Consider the following 13,983-nt stretch of genomic DNA (forward strand, 5'->3'; position numbering starts at 1 on the left):
CATCAGCAAACGTCGAAATATATCTCCCTTTGTATCATTGGCAAACATCAATATATGCCTGTTATGTATGGACAAAGAGTCAGACTGAACATTGAGCTCAAAGTAAAGTGTGACCGCAATCCTTTATTGGAGGTCTCCAGAGAGCCTCTCCAACCTGTGAGGCCTCCTTAAATACCTGTGCTCCCAAGGGATTATGGGATCCCTTAGGACTCCAGAGGATGAGCTCTCTGGTGGCTGTACAGAGTAAATACAAGTTTACTTATCCAACAATACCTATCTTTCTATCATCGGCAAACTTGGATAAATACCTTTCCTTGAATCATCGGATCGAGGTCAGATGGATTATAATGTTGGAAAGTATGAGGTCATGCACTTTGGCAGAAAAAAATCAAAGAGCAAGTTATTATTTAAATGCAGAAAGATTGCAAAGTGCCGCAGTACAGCGGGACCTGGGGGTTACTTGTACATGAAACACAAAAGGTTAGTATGCAGGTACAGCAAGTGATCAGGAAGGCCAATGGTATCTTGGCCTTTATTGCAAAGGGGATGGAGTATAAAAGCAGGGAGGTCTTGCTCCAGTTATACAGGGTATTGGTGAGGCCACACCTGGAGTACTGCGTGCACAGTTTTGCTCTCCGTATTTACGAAAGGAGATACTTTGCTTTGGAGGCAGTTCAGAGAAGGTTCACTCGGTTGATTCCGGAGATGAGGGGGGTTGACTTATGAGGAAAGGTTGAGGAGGTTGGGCCTCTACTCATTGGAATTCAGAAGAATGAGAGGTGATCTTATCGAAACATATCAGATTATGAGGGGGGCTCGACAAGGTGGATGCAGAGAGGATGTTTCCACTGATGGGGGAGACTGGAACTAGGGGGCATGGTCTTAGAATAAGGGGCCGCCCATTTAAAACTGAGATGAGGAGGAATTTCTTCTCTCAGAGGGTTGTAAATCTGTGGAACTCGCTGCCTCAGAGAGCTGTGGAAGCCGGGACATTGAATATATTTAAGACAGAGATAGACAGTTCCTTAACCGATAAGGGGGCGGGCAGGGAAGTGGAGCTGGGTCCATGATGGGATCAGCCACGATGGTATTAAATGGCGGAGCAGGCTCGAGGGGCCGAATGGACCACTCCTGCTCCTATTCCTCATGTTTTTAATGTATCATTGGCAAACTTGGATATATATCTTTGTATCATCGGCAAACTTGGGTACATTAGGCATCGGAGAGGCAGGAATTATCAATACAGGGGTCATGAGGTGTCGGTGTGACGTTTAATTCGGGACTGCTTGTGAATGCCTCTGCTTCGCGACTGACCGCAAATTCTGGGCGGAATAGACGGTGATATGAGTCGGAAGATACTCCCAGTGCTGGAGGGAGCAGTGGGAAGCTTAAAGCCTCCCGAGCAAAGAAATCCTTTCCTGTACTCACTTTTAACGGTGATTTCCACCCGCCTGGATGGGTAGGTATCAGGATCCCAGCGAATTGCACAATGATACCAGTCGGAATCCATCACGGTCGCTCGTTGGATTCGATAGACTTCGGGAATGCCAGAAGCAGACTTCACAAGGGTCTTGTTCCTGTAGAAGGAATACGTTCTGCTCCCAGACATGCGGCTTTCTGTGCAAACACAGCGCAGTTCGACAGTGTCTCCGACCCTTGGTGTTTTGGGCTTCACATCGAGGCTAACTGGACTTTCTGCAACGGACCAAGAGCGAAATCAAAACGGCTTTTACAGACCACTGCGTATTCCAAAGTAACACTCACGTTTGTTCGAAATGAAAGCAAGTTAAGTGGGTGGTACATAAGACCATAGAAACATAGAAAATAGGTGCAGGAGTAGGCCATTCGGCCCTTCGAGCCTGCACCGCCATTCAATGAGTTCATGGCTGAACATTCAACTTCAGTACCCCATTCCTGCTTTCTCACCCTTGATCCCCCGAGTAGTAAGGACTTCATCTCACTCCTTTTTGAATATATTTCGTGAACTGGCCTCAACTACTTTCTGTGGTAGAGAATTCCACAGGTTCACCACTCTCTGGGTGAAGAAGTTTCTCCTCATCTCGGTCCTAAATGGCTTACCCCTTATCCTGAGACTGTGAGCCCTGGTCTGGACTTCCCCAACATTGGGTACATTGTTCCTGCATCTAACCTGTCCAGTCCCGTCAGAATTTTAAACGTTTCTCTGAGGTCCCCTCTCATTCTTCTGAACTCCAGTGAATACAAGCCCAGTTGATCCAGTCTTTCTTGATAAACAGTCCCGCCATCCCGGGAATCAGTCTGGTGAATCTTCGCTGCACTCCCTCAATAGAAAGAATGTCCTTCCTCAGGTTAGGAGACCAAAACTGTACACAATACTCCAGGTGTGGACTCACCAAGGCCCTGTACAACTGTAGCAACACCTCCCTGCCCCTATACTCAAATCCCCTCGCTATGAAGGCCAACATGCCATTTGCTTTCTTAACCACCTGCTGTACCTGCATGCCAACCTTCAATGACTGATGTACCATGACACCCAGGTCTCGTTGCACCTCCCCTTTTCCTAATCTGTCACCATTCAGATAATAGTCAGCCTCTCTGTTTTTACCACCAAAGTGGATAACCTCACATTTATCCACATTATACTTCATCTGCCATGCATTTGCCCACTCACCTAACCTATCCAAGTCACTCTGCAGCCTCATAGCATCCTCCTCGCAGCTCACACTGCCACCCAACTTAGTGTCATCCGCAAATTTGGAGATACTACATTTAATCCCATCGTCTAAATCATTAATGTACAATGTAAACAGCTGGGGCCCCAGTACAGAACCTTGCGGTACCCCACTAGTCACTGCCTGCCTTTCTGAAAAGTACCCATTTACTCCTACTCTTTGCTTCCTGTCTGACAACCAGTTCTCAATCCGTGTCACCATAAGAAATAGGAGCAGGAGTCGGCCATTCGGCCCCTCGAGCCTGCTCCGCCATTTAATACGATCATGGCTGATCTGATCATGGACTCAGCTCCACTTCCCTGCACGCCCCCCATAACCCTTCACTCCCTTATCGGTTAAGAAACTGTCTATCTCCACCTTAAATATATTCAATGTCCCGGCTTCCACAGCTCTCTGAGGCAGCGAGTTCCACAGATTTACAACCCTCTGAGAGAAGAAATTCCTCCTCATCTCAGTTTTAAATGGGCGGCCCCTTATTCTAAGACCATGCCCCCTAGTTCTAGTCTCCCCCATCAGTGGGAACATCCTCTCTGCATCCAGCCTGTCATTTCCGTGGGAGTGCATAAGGGGTGATTCCCAATATTCAGTCCATCGAACTCAATGCAATATAAATTCCAACATATGGCTGGTGCAATATTTGCCTTGAACAAACTTCAATGGCAAGGTTTAGAATAATTCGTAAAGTTAATGTATAAGCAAATAATTGGCCGTAATTTGCAGCAGCTATGGGAGGAAAAGCAATGTGTGAGGAGGACACAAAAAATCTGTAAAAGGACACAGACAGGCTCAGTGAGTGGGCAAAAATTTGGCCGATGGAGTATAATGTGGGAAAGTGTGAGGTCATGCACTTGGGCAGAAAAAAAATCAAAGAGCAAGTTATTGTTTAACTGGAGAAAGATTACAAAGTGCCGCAGTACAGCGGGACCTGGGGGTTACTTGTGCATGAAACACAAAAGGTTAGTATGCAGGTACAGCAAGTGATCAGGAAGGGCCAATGGTATCTTGGCCTTTATTGCAAAGGGGATGGAGTATAAAAGCAGGGAAGTCTTGCTCCAGTTATACAGGGTATTGGTGAGGCCACACCTGGAGTACTGCGTGCAGTTTTGCTCTCCGTATTTACGAAAGGATATACTTTGCTTTGGAGGCAGTTCAGAGAAGGTTCACTCGGTTGATTCCGGGGATGAGGGGGTTGACTTATGAGGAAAGGTTGAGGAGGTTGGGCCTCTACTCATTGGAATTCAGAAGAATGAGAGGTGATCTTATCGAAACGTATCAGATTATGAGGGGGGCTCGACAAGGTGGATGCAGAGAGGATGTTCCCACTGATGGGGGAGACTAGAACTAGGGGGCATGGTCTTAGAATAAGGGGCTGCCCATTTAAAACTGAGATGAGGAGGAATTTCTTCTCTCAGAGGGTTGTAGATCTGTGGAATTCGCTGCCTCAGAGAGCTGTGGAAGCCGGGACATTGAATATATTTAAGACAGAGATAGAGAGTTTCTTAACCGATAAGGGGGCGGGCAGGGAAGTGGAGCTGTGTCCATGATCGGATCAGCCATGATCGTATTAAATGGCGGAGCAGGCTCGAGGGGCCGAATAGCCCACTCCTGCCCCTATTTCTGATATTCTGACGTATGAGCTGCATAGACATGGAAACCTGGAACTTGTGATCTGTCAACAAATCTCCTGACAGATTATACGCATCCCCGGGAAAAGTACCTCCACAGACAGACAGCTAGACTATTGGCCCAACGGATGGTCGGGAAATTCTTACCTCTGGAAAAAACAGGCCTTGGGCCTGCTACTACCTGCGTAAGAGGGTTAAAAAACAGATGTTTTATCAATCATTTATACATGAACATGATTCAATAAGGGAAGTTTAGGGTTGCCCTGTTCAAATATGTAACTTCATTTTTCAAAAAATTACTTTTGTGCTCACAATATTGAATTAAATGGCATTATACTGTTTTTATTATTTATTTGATGTGTTTATATGATATATTTTTTATATAGAAACAGAGAAAATAGGTGCAGGGGCAAACCATTGGGCCCTTCGAGCCTGCACCATCATTCAATATGATCATGGCTGATCATTCCCTCAGTACCCCACTCCTGCCTTCTCTCCATACCTCCTGATCCCTTTAGCCGTAAGGGCCACATCTAACTCCCTTTTGAATATATTTAGTGAATTGGCCCCCAACAACTTTCTGTGGTAGAGAATTCCACAGGTTCACAATTCTCTGAGTGAAGAAGTTTCTCCTCATCTCGGTCCTAAATGGCTTACCCCTTATCCTTAGACTGTGACCCCTGGTTCTGGACTTCCCCAACATCGGGAACGTTCTTCCTGCATCTAACCTGTCTAAACCCATCAGAATTTTAAACGTTTCTATGAGGTCCCCTCTCATTCTTCTGAACTCCAGTGAATACAAGCCCAGCTGATCCAGTCTTTCTTGATAGTTCAGTCCTGCTATCCCGGGAATCAGTCTGGTGAACCTTCGCTGCACTCCCTCAATAGCAAGAATGTCCTTCCTCAGGTTAGGAGACCAAAACTGTACACAATACTCCAGGTGTGGCCTCACCAAGGCCCTGTACAACTGTAGCAACACCTCCCTGCCCCTGTACTCAAATCCCCTCGCTATGCAGGCCAACATGCCATTTGCTTTCTTAACCGCCTGCTGTATCTGCATGATAACCTTCAATGACTGATGTACCATGACACCCAGGTCTCGTTGCACCTCCCTTTTTCCTAATCTGTCACCATTCAGATAATAGTCTGTCTCTCTGTTTATATCACCAAAGTGGATAACCTCACATTTATCCACATTATACTTCATCTGCCATGCATTTGCCCACTCACCTAACCTATCCAAGTCACTCTGCAGCCTCATAGCATCCTCCTCACAGCTCACACTGCCACCCAACTTAGTGTCATCCGCAAATTTGGAGATATTACTTTTAATCCCCTCGTCTAAATCATTAATGTACAATGTAAACAGCTGGGGCCCCAGCACAGAACCTTGCTGGAGCATTCTTCCTGCGTCTAACCTTTCCAATCCCGTCAGAATTTTATATGTTTCTATGAGGTCCCCTCTCATTCTTCTAAATTCCAGTGAACATTAGCCCAGTCGATCCAGTCTTTCTTGATATGTCAGTCCTGCCATCCCGGGAATCAGTCTGATGAACCTTCGCTGCACTCCCTCAATAGCAAGAATGTCCTTCCTCAGATTAGGAGACCAAAACTGTAAACAATATTCCAGGTGTGGTCTCACCAATGCCCTGTACAACTGTAGCAACACCTCCCTGCCCCTGTACTCAAATCCCCTCGCTGTGAAGACCAACATGCCGTTTGCCTTCTTCACCACCTGGTCAATCTCCCCTTTAAACTTTTCTGCTCTACGGAGAACAAATCCAGCTTCTCTACTCTCTCCACTTCACTGGAGACTCTCATCCCTGGAACCAATCTGGTTAATGTTTTCTGCACCCTCAAGGCGGACCGAAAATCCTTCCAAAAGCAGACACCATGGGAAACGTAATGGGTATTTCTCTTGGTTAGTTAACATCGAAGAATTATGGCTTCCTAAATGGAGGCAATTCTTGGTAAAGACAATCACTAGGTTCAACAAATGGCTGTGCACAAACGTTGTTTTGCATTTCTCGAAATACTTTTCTATTAACTTCAATGACAGGTAAAATCGGTCAGTGCCATTTTAACATTCCACTCAAGACGAATTTCAGCCCCACTGGGCGATGGTAAGACTTGTGTTTGTTCCTATGGATTGGAATCCACTTCTTAAAAAAGGAGGGAGAGAGAAAACAGGCCGGTTAGCCTGACATCGGAGGTGGGGAAAATGTTGGAATCAATTATTAAAGATGAAATAGCAGCGCATTTGGAAAGCAGTGACAGGATCGGTCCAAGTCAGCATGGGTTTATGAAAGGGAAATCATGCTCGACAAATTTGGAATTTTTTGAGGATGTAACTAGTAGAGTGGACAAGGGAGAACCAGTGGATGTGGTGTATTTGGACTTTCAAAAGGCTTTTGACAAGGTCCCACACAAGAGATTGGTGTGCAAAATTAAAGCACATGGTATTGGGGGTAATGTACTGATGTGGATAGAGAACTGGTCGGCAGACAGGAAGCAGAGAGTCGGGATAAACGGGTCCTTTTCAGAATGGCAGGCAGTGACTAGTGGAGAGCTGCAGGGCTCAGTGCTGGGACCCCAGCTCTTTACAATATACATTAAAGATGTAGACGAAGGAATAAGAACGTAAGAATTAGGAACAGGAGTAGGCCATCTAGCCCCTCGAGCCTGCTCCGCCATTCAACAAGATCATGGCTGATCTGGCCGTGGACTCAGCTCCACTTACCCGCCCGCTCCCCGTAACCCTTATTTCCCTTATTGGTTAAAAATCGATCTATCTGTGATTTGAATACATTCAATGAGCTAGCCTCAACTGCTTCCTTGGGCAGAGAATTCCACAGATTCACAACCCTCTGGGAGAAGAAATTCCTTCTCAATTGAGTGTAATATCTCCAAGTTTGCAGATGACACTAAGTTGGGTGGCGGTGTGAGCTGTGAGGAGGATGCTATGAGGCCGCAGAGTGACTTGGACAGGTTAGGTGAGTGGGGCAAATACATGGCAGATGCAGTATAATGTGGATAAATGTGAGGTTATCCACTTTGGGGGCAAAAACACGAAGACAGAATATTATCAGAAAGGTGACAGATTAGGAAAAGGGGAGGTGCAACGAGACCTGGGTGTCATGGTACATCAGTCATTGAAAGTTGGCATGCAGGTACATCAGGCGGTGAAGAAGGCAAATGGCATGTTGGCCTTCATAGCGAGAGGATTTGAGTTTAGGAGCAGGGAGGTCTTACTGCAGTTGTAGAGGGCCTTGGTGAGACCACACCTGGAATATTGTGTTCAGTTTTGGTCTCCTAATCTGAGGAAGGACTTTCTTGCTATTGAGGGAGTGCAGCGAAGGTTCTCCAGACTGATTCCCAGGATGGCATGCCAGACGTTTGAGGAGTGACTGAATTGATTGGGCCTGTATTCACTGGAATTTAGAAGAATGAGGGGGGGATCTCATAGAAACATATAAAATTCTGACAGGACTGGACAGGTTAGATGCAGGAAGAATGTTCCTGATGTTGGGGAAGTCCAGAACCAGGGCTCACAGTCTAAGGATAAGGGGTAAGCCATTTAGGACTGAGATGAGGAGAAACTTCTTCACTCAGAGGGTGGTGAACCTGTGGAATTCCCGACTACAGAAAGTTGTTGGGGGCCAGTTCGTTGGATATATTCAAAAGGGAGTTAGATGTGGCCCTTACGGCTAAAGGGATCAGGGGGGTATGGAGAGAAGGCAGGAGTGGGGTACTGAGGGAATGATCAACCCATGATCATATTGAATGGTGGAGCAGGCTCGAAGGGCCGAATGGCCTGCCCCTGCGACTATTTTCTATGTTTCGATGTTGTAATGGCAGGTAAAATCGGGCAGTGTGCAAACCCAGCTGCCATTTTAACATTCCGCTCAAGACGAATTTCAGCCCCATTGGGCGATGATGGGACCTGTGTTTGTTGATAAAGTGACACTGACCTGCAACACGCACAGCGATGTACCCAGACGAGTAACGACGTCCATTGGGAAATTCAACAAACATCACTTCGCACCGATAGCGGCCACCATGCTCCAAATAAACGTGCTCCATTTCAAACGCGATACTGTTGTTCTCGGTTCGAATTTCAGTTAACATGGAACCTTCTCGGTAAAATCTGTAAATCCATTTATTGACAACAATATATGCGAATGTGCACCTCAACTGCAGACTTTCTTCCACCCACAGTTTGTCCGACTCAACCTTAATCATCAATTCCGAATCAGGATCTGTCAAAAAACAAATGATCGGGGATCAGTGCTGGGGCCCCAACTATTTACAATCTATATTAGCGACTTGGAAGAAGGGACCGAGTGTAACGTAGCCAAGTTTGCTGACGATACAAAGATGGGAGGAAAAGCAATGTGTGAGGAGGACACAAAATCTGCAAAAGGACACAGACAGGCTCAGTGAGTGGGCAAAAATTTGGCCGATGGAGTATAATGTGGGAAAGTGTGAGGTCATGCACTTTGGCAGAAACAAAATCAAAGAGCAAGTTATTATTTAAATGGAGAAAGATTGCAAAGTGCCGCAGTACAGCGGGACCTGGGGGTTACTTGTACATGAAACACAAAAGGATAGTATGCAGGTACAGCAAGTGATCAGGAAGGGCCAATGGTATCTTGGCCTTTATTGCAAAGGGGATGGAGTATAAAAGCAGGGAAGTCTTGCTCCAGTTATACAGGGTATTGGTGAGGCCACACCTGGAGTACTGCGTGCAGTTTTGCTCTCCGTATTTACGAAAGGATATACTTTGCTTTGGAGGCAGTTCAGAGAAGGTTCACTCGGTTGATTCCGGGGATGAGGGGGTTGACTTATGAGGAAAGGTTGAGGAGGTTGGGCATCTACTCATTGGAGTTCAGAAGAATGAGAGGTGATCTTATCGAAACATATCAGATTATGAGGGGGCTCGACAAGGTGGATGCAGAGAGGATGTTTCCACTGATGGGGGGAGACTAGAACTAGGGGGCATGGTCTTAGAATAAGGGGCCGCCCATTTAAAACTGAGATGAGGAGGAATTTCTTCTCTCAGAGGGTTGTAAATCTGTGGAACTCGCTGCCTCAGAGAGCTGTGGAAGCCGGGACATTGAATATATTTAAGACGGAGATAGACAGTTCCTTAACCGATAAGGGGGCGGGCAGGGAAGTGGAGCTGGGTCCATGATCGGATCAGCCACGATCGTATTAAATGGCGGAGCAGGTTCGAGGGGCCGAATGGCCCACTCCTGCCCCTATTTCTTATGTTCTGATGTTATTCTACAGCTCTGGTCAGTACGCATCTGGAGTAACAGTGCACTGTTCTGCGCACCTCAAATCTGGAAGGTTATATTGCCTGGGAGCAGCGTAGACACATCAGAATAATACCTGGGCTAAAAGGGGTTAAATTATGAAGTCAGGTTGAATAGACTCTGCTTGTATTCCCTCGAACATCGAACATTAAGGGGCGAAATAATTTGGTGTCTTTAAGGTGGTTAGAAATGTTGATGGGTTAGACAGAGAAAAACTGTTTTCTACGGGTGAGGGCGAAGTGCTGTCCAAAACAAAGCGGCGTAACCTTAAAATGAGAACCAGGCCGTTCAGTGGTGATGTCAGGAACAAAAGAACATGAGGAATAGGAGCAGGAGTCAGCCATTCGGCCCCTCGAGCCTGCTCCGCCATTTAATACGATCATGGCTGATCCGATCATGGACCCAGCTCCACTTCCCTGCCCGCCCCCTTATCGGTTAAGGAACTGTCTATCTCGGTCTTAAATATATTCAATGTCCCGGCTTCCACAGCTCTCTGAGGCAGCGAGTTCCACAGATTTACAACCCTCTGAGAGAAGAAATTCCTCCTCATCTCAGTTTTAAATGGGCGAGTGGGCAAATGCATGGCAGATGCAGTATAATTGTGGATAAATGTGAGGTTATCCACTTTGGGGGCAAAAACAGGAAGGCAGAATATTATCTGAATGGTGGCAGATTAGGAAAAGGGGAGGTGCAACGAGACCTGGGTGTCATGGGACATCAGTCATTGAAAGTTGGCATGCAGGTACAGCAGGCGGTGAAGAAGGCAAATGGTATGTTGGCCTTCATCGCGAGAGGATTTGAGTATAGGAGCAGGGAGGTGTTACTACAGTTGTACAGGGCCTTGGTGAGGTCTCACCTGGAGTATTGTGTACAGTTTTGGTCTCCTAATCTGAGGAAGGACATTCTTGCTATTGAGGGAGTGCAGCGAATGTTCACCAGACTGATTCCCGGGATGGCGGGACTGACATATGAGGAGAGACTGGATCAACTGGGTCTTTATACACTGGAGTTTCGAAGGATGAGAGGGGACCTCATAGAAACTTACAAGATTCTGACGGGACTGGACAGGTTAGATGCAGGAAGAACGTTCCCGATGTTGGGGAAGTCCAGAACCAGGGCTCACAGTCTAAGGATAAGGGGTAAGCCATTTAGGACCGAGATGAGGAGAAACTTCTTCACCCAGAGAATTGTGAACCTGTGGAATTCTCTACCACAGAAAGTTGTTGGGGCCAGTTCGTTGGATATATTCAAAAGGGAGTTAGATGTGGCCCTTACGGCTAAAGGGATCAGGGGGGTATGGAGAGAAGGCAGGAGTGGGGTACTGAGGGAATGATCAGCCATTATCATATTGAATGGTGGGGCAGGCTCGAAGGGCCCAATGACCTGCTCTTGCACCTATTGTCTATGTTTCTGTGTTTCTATGGAGGCGATCTCAATCGTGACTTTGTAAAGGGGAATTGGATAAGTAGCTGAAGGAAATGAATTGTCGGAGCGATGGGGAAAGCGCGGGGGGTGGGGCGAGGGACTGGCTGAGAGACATCAGGGACTCGAGGGGCCGAATTGGCCAGCTCTTTCGCTTTAACTGTTCTATGATTCTATGAGATTGGGAGTGGTTAAAACATTGAATCAGTTCCGAGTCCCGTATTAATTACCAGTTACGTTCACAAGAATGGTGTTACTGTATGGATCATCTGGTGTTGGTGGGGTTGACTTGACTTTACATTTGTAGTGTCCGCTATCGTTCTTTGTTGCTGTCCCGATGAAATACGTTTTGTTCCCGGCCTTGTCGCCCTGATCATTAATATTCCACACGTATTTTGCGGAGCCAAGCCAACTCGCGGGATCACATGTCAGAGTGATCTGGTCTCCAGTTAGGAAAGTCTCCCAGGGAGGGTCCATTGCCAGAAATGGTACCGTAACCTCTGTGTTCAACAGAAAACGAATGGAAATTAAGTTGGGTTGAAATTGATAGAATGCTCGCAGTTTACCGGGCGGGAGGAGGCCACGTCGGACCCATCGTGTCCGCCTGGCGCCGGCAGACCGAGAGCCATCCCGGCCCAATCCCACTTTCCCGCTCTCGCTCCCTCGCTCTGTAGCATACGGCTCTTCAAGGTGCACTGCCTGCTGTGGTGAGGGTTTCTGCCTCGACCGCCCTTTCAGGCCGTGAGTTCCGTCCCAGACCCTGCCCCAGACCCCCACCCCTCTCTGGGTGAAGACATTTCCCTCTAAACCCACCCCCCCAATTACTGTCAATCCACGCCCCCTGGTTGTTGACCCCCCTGCCAAGGGAAACAGGTCCGTCCTATCCACTCTATCCACCCGCCTCATCATTTTATACACCTCAATCATGTCTCCCCTCAGCCTCCTCTGTTCCAAAGGACACAACCCCAGCCTATCCAATCTTTCCTCGTCGCCAAAATTCTCCAGTCCAGGCAACATCCTGGTAAATCTCCTCTGTACCCTCTCCAGTGCAACATCCTGGTAAATCTCCTCTGTACCCTCTCTAGTGCAACATCCTGGTTACTCTCCTCTGTACCCTCTCCAGTGCAACATCCTGGTAAATCTCCTCTGTACCCTCTCCAGTGTAACATCCTGGTAAATCTCCTCTGTACCCTCTCTAGTGCAACATCCTGGTAAATCTCCTCTGTACCCTCTCTAGTGCAACATCCTGGTAAATCTCCTCTGTACCCTCTCCAGTGCAACATCCTGGTAAATCTCCTCTGTACCCTCTCTAGTGCAACATCCTGGTTACTCTCCTCTGTACCCTCTCCAGTGCAACATCCTGGTAAATCTCCTCTGTACCCTCTCCAGTGTAACATCCTGGTAAATCTCCTCTGTACCCTCTCCAGTGCAACATCCTGGTGAATCTCCTCTGTACCCTCTCCAGTGCAACATCCTGGTGAATCTCCTCTGTACCCTCTCCAGTGCAACATCCTGGTGAATCTCCTCTGTACCCTCTCCAGTGCAACATCCTGGTAAATCTCCTCTGTACCCTCTCCAGTGCAACATCCTGGTAAATCTCCTCTGCACCCTCTCCAGTGCAACATCCTGGTAAATCTCCTCTGTACCCTCTCCAGTGCAACATCCTGGTAAATCTCCTCTGTACCCTCTCCAGTGCAACATCCTGGTAAATCTCCTCTGCACCCTCTCCAGTGCACCATCCTGGTAAATCTCCTCTGTACCCTCTCCAGTGCAACATCCTGGTAAATCTCCTCTGTACCCTCTCCAGTGCAACATCCTGGTAATCTCCTCTGCACCCTCTCCAGGCAACATCCTGGTAAATCTCCTCTGCACCCTCTCCAGTGCAACATCCTGGTAAATCTCCTCTGCACCCTCTCGAGTGCAACATCCTGGTAAATCTCCTCTGTACCCTCTCCAGGCAACATCCTGGTAAATCTCCTCTGTACCCTCTCTAATGCAACATCCTGGTAAATCTCCTCTGTACCATCTCTTGTGTAACATCCTGGTAAATCTCCTCTGTACCCTCTCCAGTGCAACATCCTGGTAAATCTCCTCTGTACCCTCTCCAGTGCAACATCCTGGTAAATCTCCTCTGTACCCTCTCCAGTGCAACATCCTGGTGAATCTCCTCTGTACGCTCTCCAGTGCAACATCCTGGTAAATCTCCTCTGTACCCTCTCTAGTGCAACATCCTGGTAAATCTCCTCTGTACCCTCTCTAGTGCAACATCCTGGTAAACCTCCTCTGTACCCTCTCCAGTGCAACATCCTGGTAAATCTCCTCTGTACCCTGTCTAGTGCAACATCCTGGTAAATCTCCTCTGCACCCTCTCCAGTGCAACATCCTGGTAAATCTCCTCTGTACCCTCTCCAGTGCAACATCCTGGTAAATCTCCTCTGTACCCTCTCCAGTGCAACATCCTGGTAAATCTCCTCTGTACCCTCTCTAGTGCAACATCCTGGTAAATCTCCTCTGCACCCTCTCCAGTGCAATTACATCTTTCCTGTAATGTGGTGACCAGAACTGTACACGCAGTACTCCAGCTGTGACCTAACCAGTCTGTTATACAGTTCAAGCATAACCTCCCTGCTCTTGTATCCCATGCCTCAGCTAATAAAGGCAAGTATCTCGTGTGTCTTCTCAACCACCTTATCCACCTGGCCTTATACCTCCAGGGATTTGTGGACCTGCACTCCAAGGTCTCTCTGTTTATCTACACTTCTCAGTGTCCGACCATTTAATGTATATTCCCTTTCCTTGTTAGCCCTCCCCGTATGCCTTACCTCACACGTCTCTGGATTGAACTGTATTTGCCACTGCTCTGCCCACCTGACCAGTTCATCGATATCTTCCTGCATTCCCCAGCTT

General features: G+C 47.4%; 1 protein-coding gene across 1 annotated transcript in view; it reads right to left on the reverse strand.

Annotated features, from left to right (window-relative positions):
- The window catches only part of LOC139254637 (Fc receptor-like protein 2), a 37,112-nt gene extending 25,559 nt beyond the window's left edge, over positions 1-11,553 (reverse strand). The window contains exons 1-3 of the mRNA XM_070873755.1: positions 11,307-11,553; positions 8,308-8,595; positions 1,429-1,695 (exon numbers count right to left, since the gene is read on the reverse strand). Coding sequence (XP_070729856.1) covers positions 1,429-1,695; positions 8,308-8,595; positions 11,307-11,553 — 802 coding nt within the window. The remainder of the gene's footprint in view (positions 1-1,428; positions 1,696-8,307; positions 8,596-11,306) is intronic.
- Between the last annotated feature and the right edge of the window lie 2,430 nt (positions 11,554-13,983).

The sequence above is a fragment of the Pristiophorus japonicus genome, unplaced genomic scaffold, assembly GCF_044704955.1.
Source record: "Pristiophorus japonicus isolate sPriJap1 unplaced genomic scaffold, sPriJap1.hap1 HAP1_SCAFFOLD_560, whole genome shotgun sequence".
Classification (NCBI taxonomy): Eukaryota; Metazoa; Chordata; class Chondrichthyes; family Pristiophoridae; genus Pristiophorus; species Pristiophorus japonicus.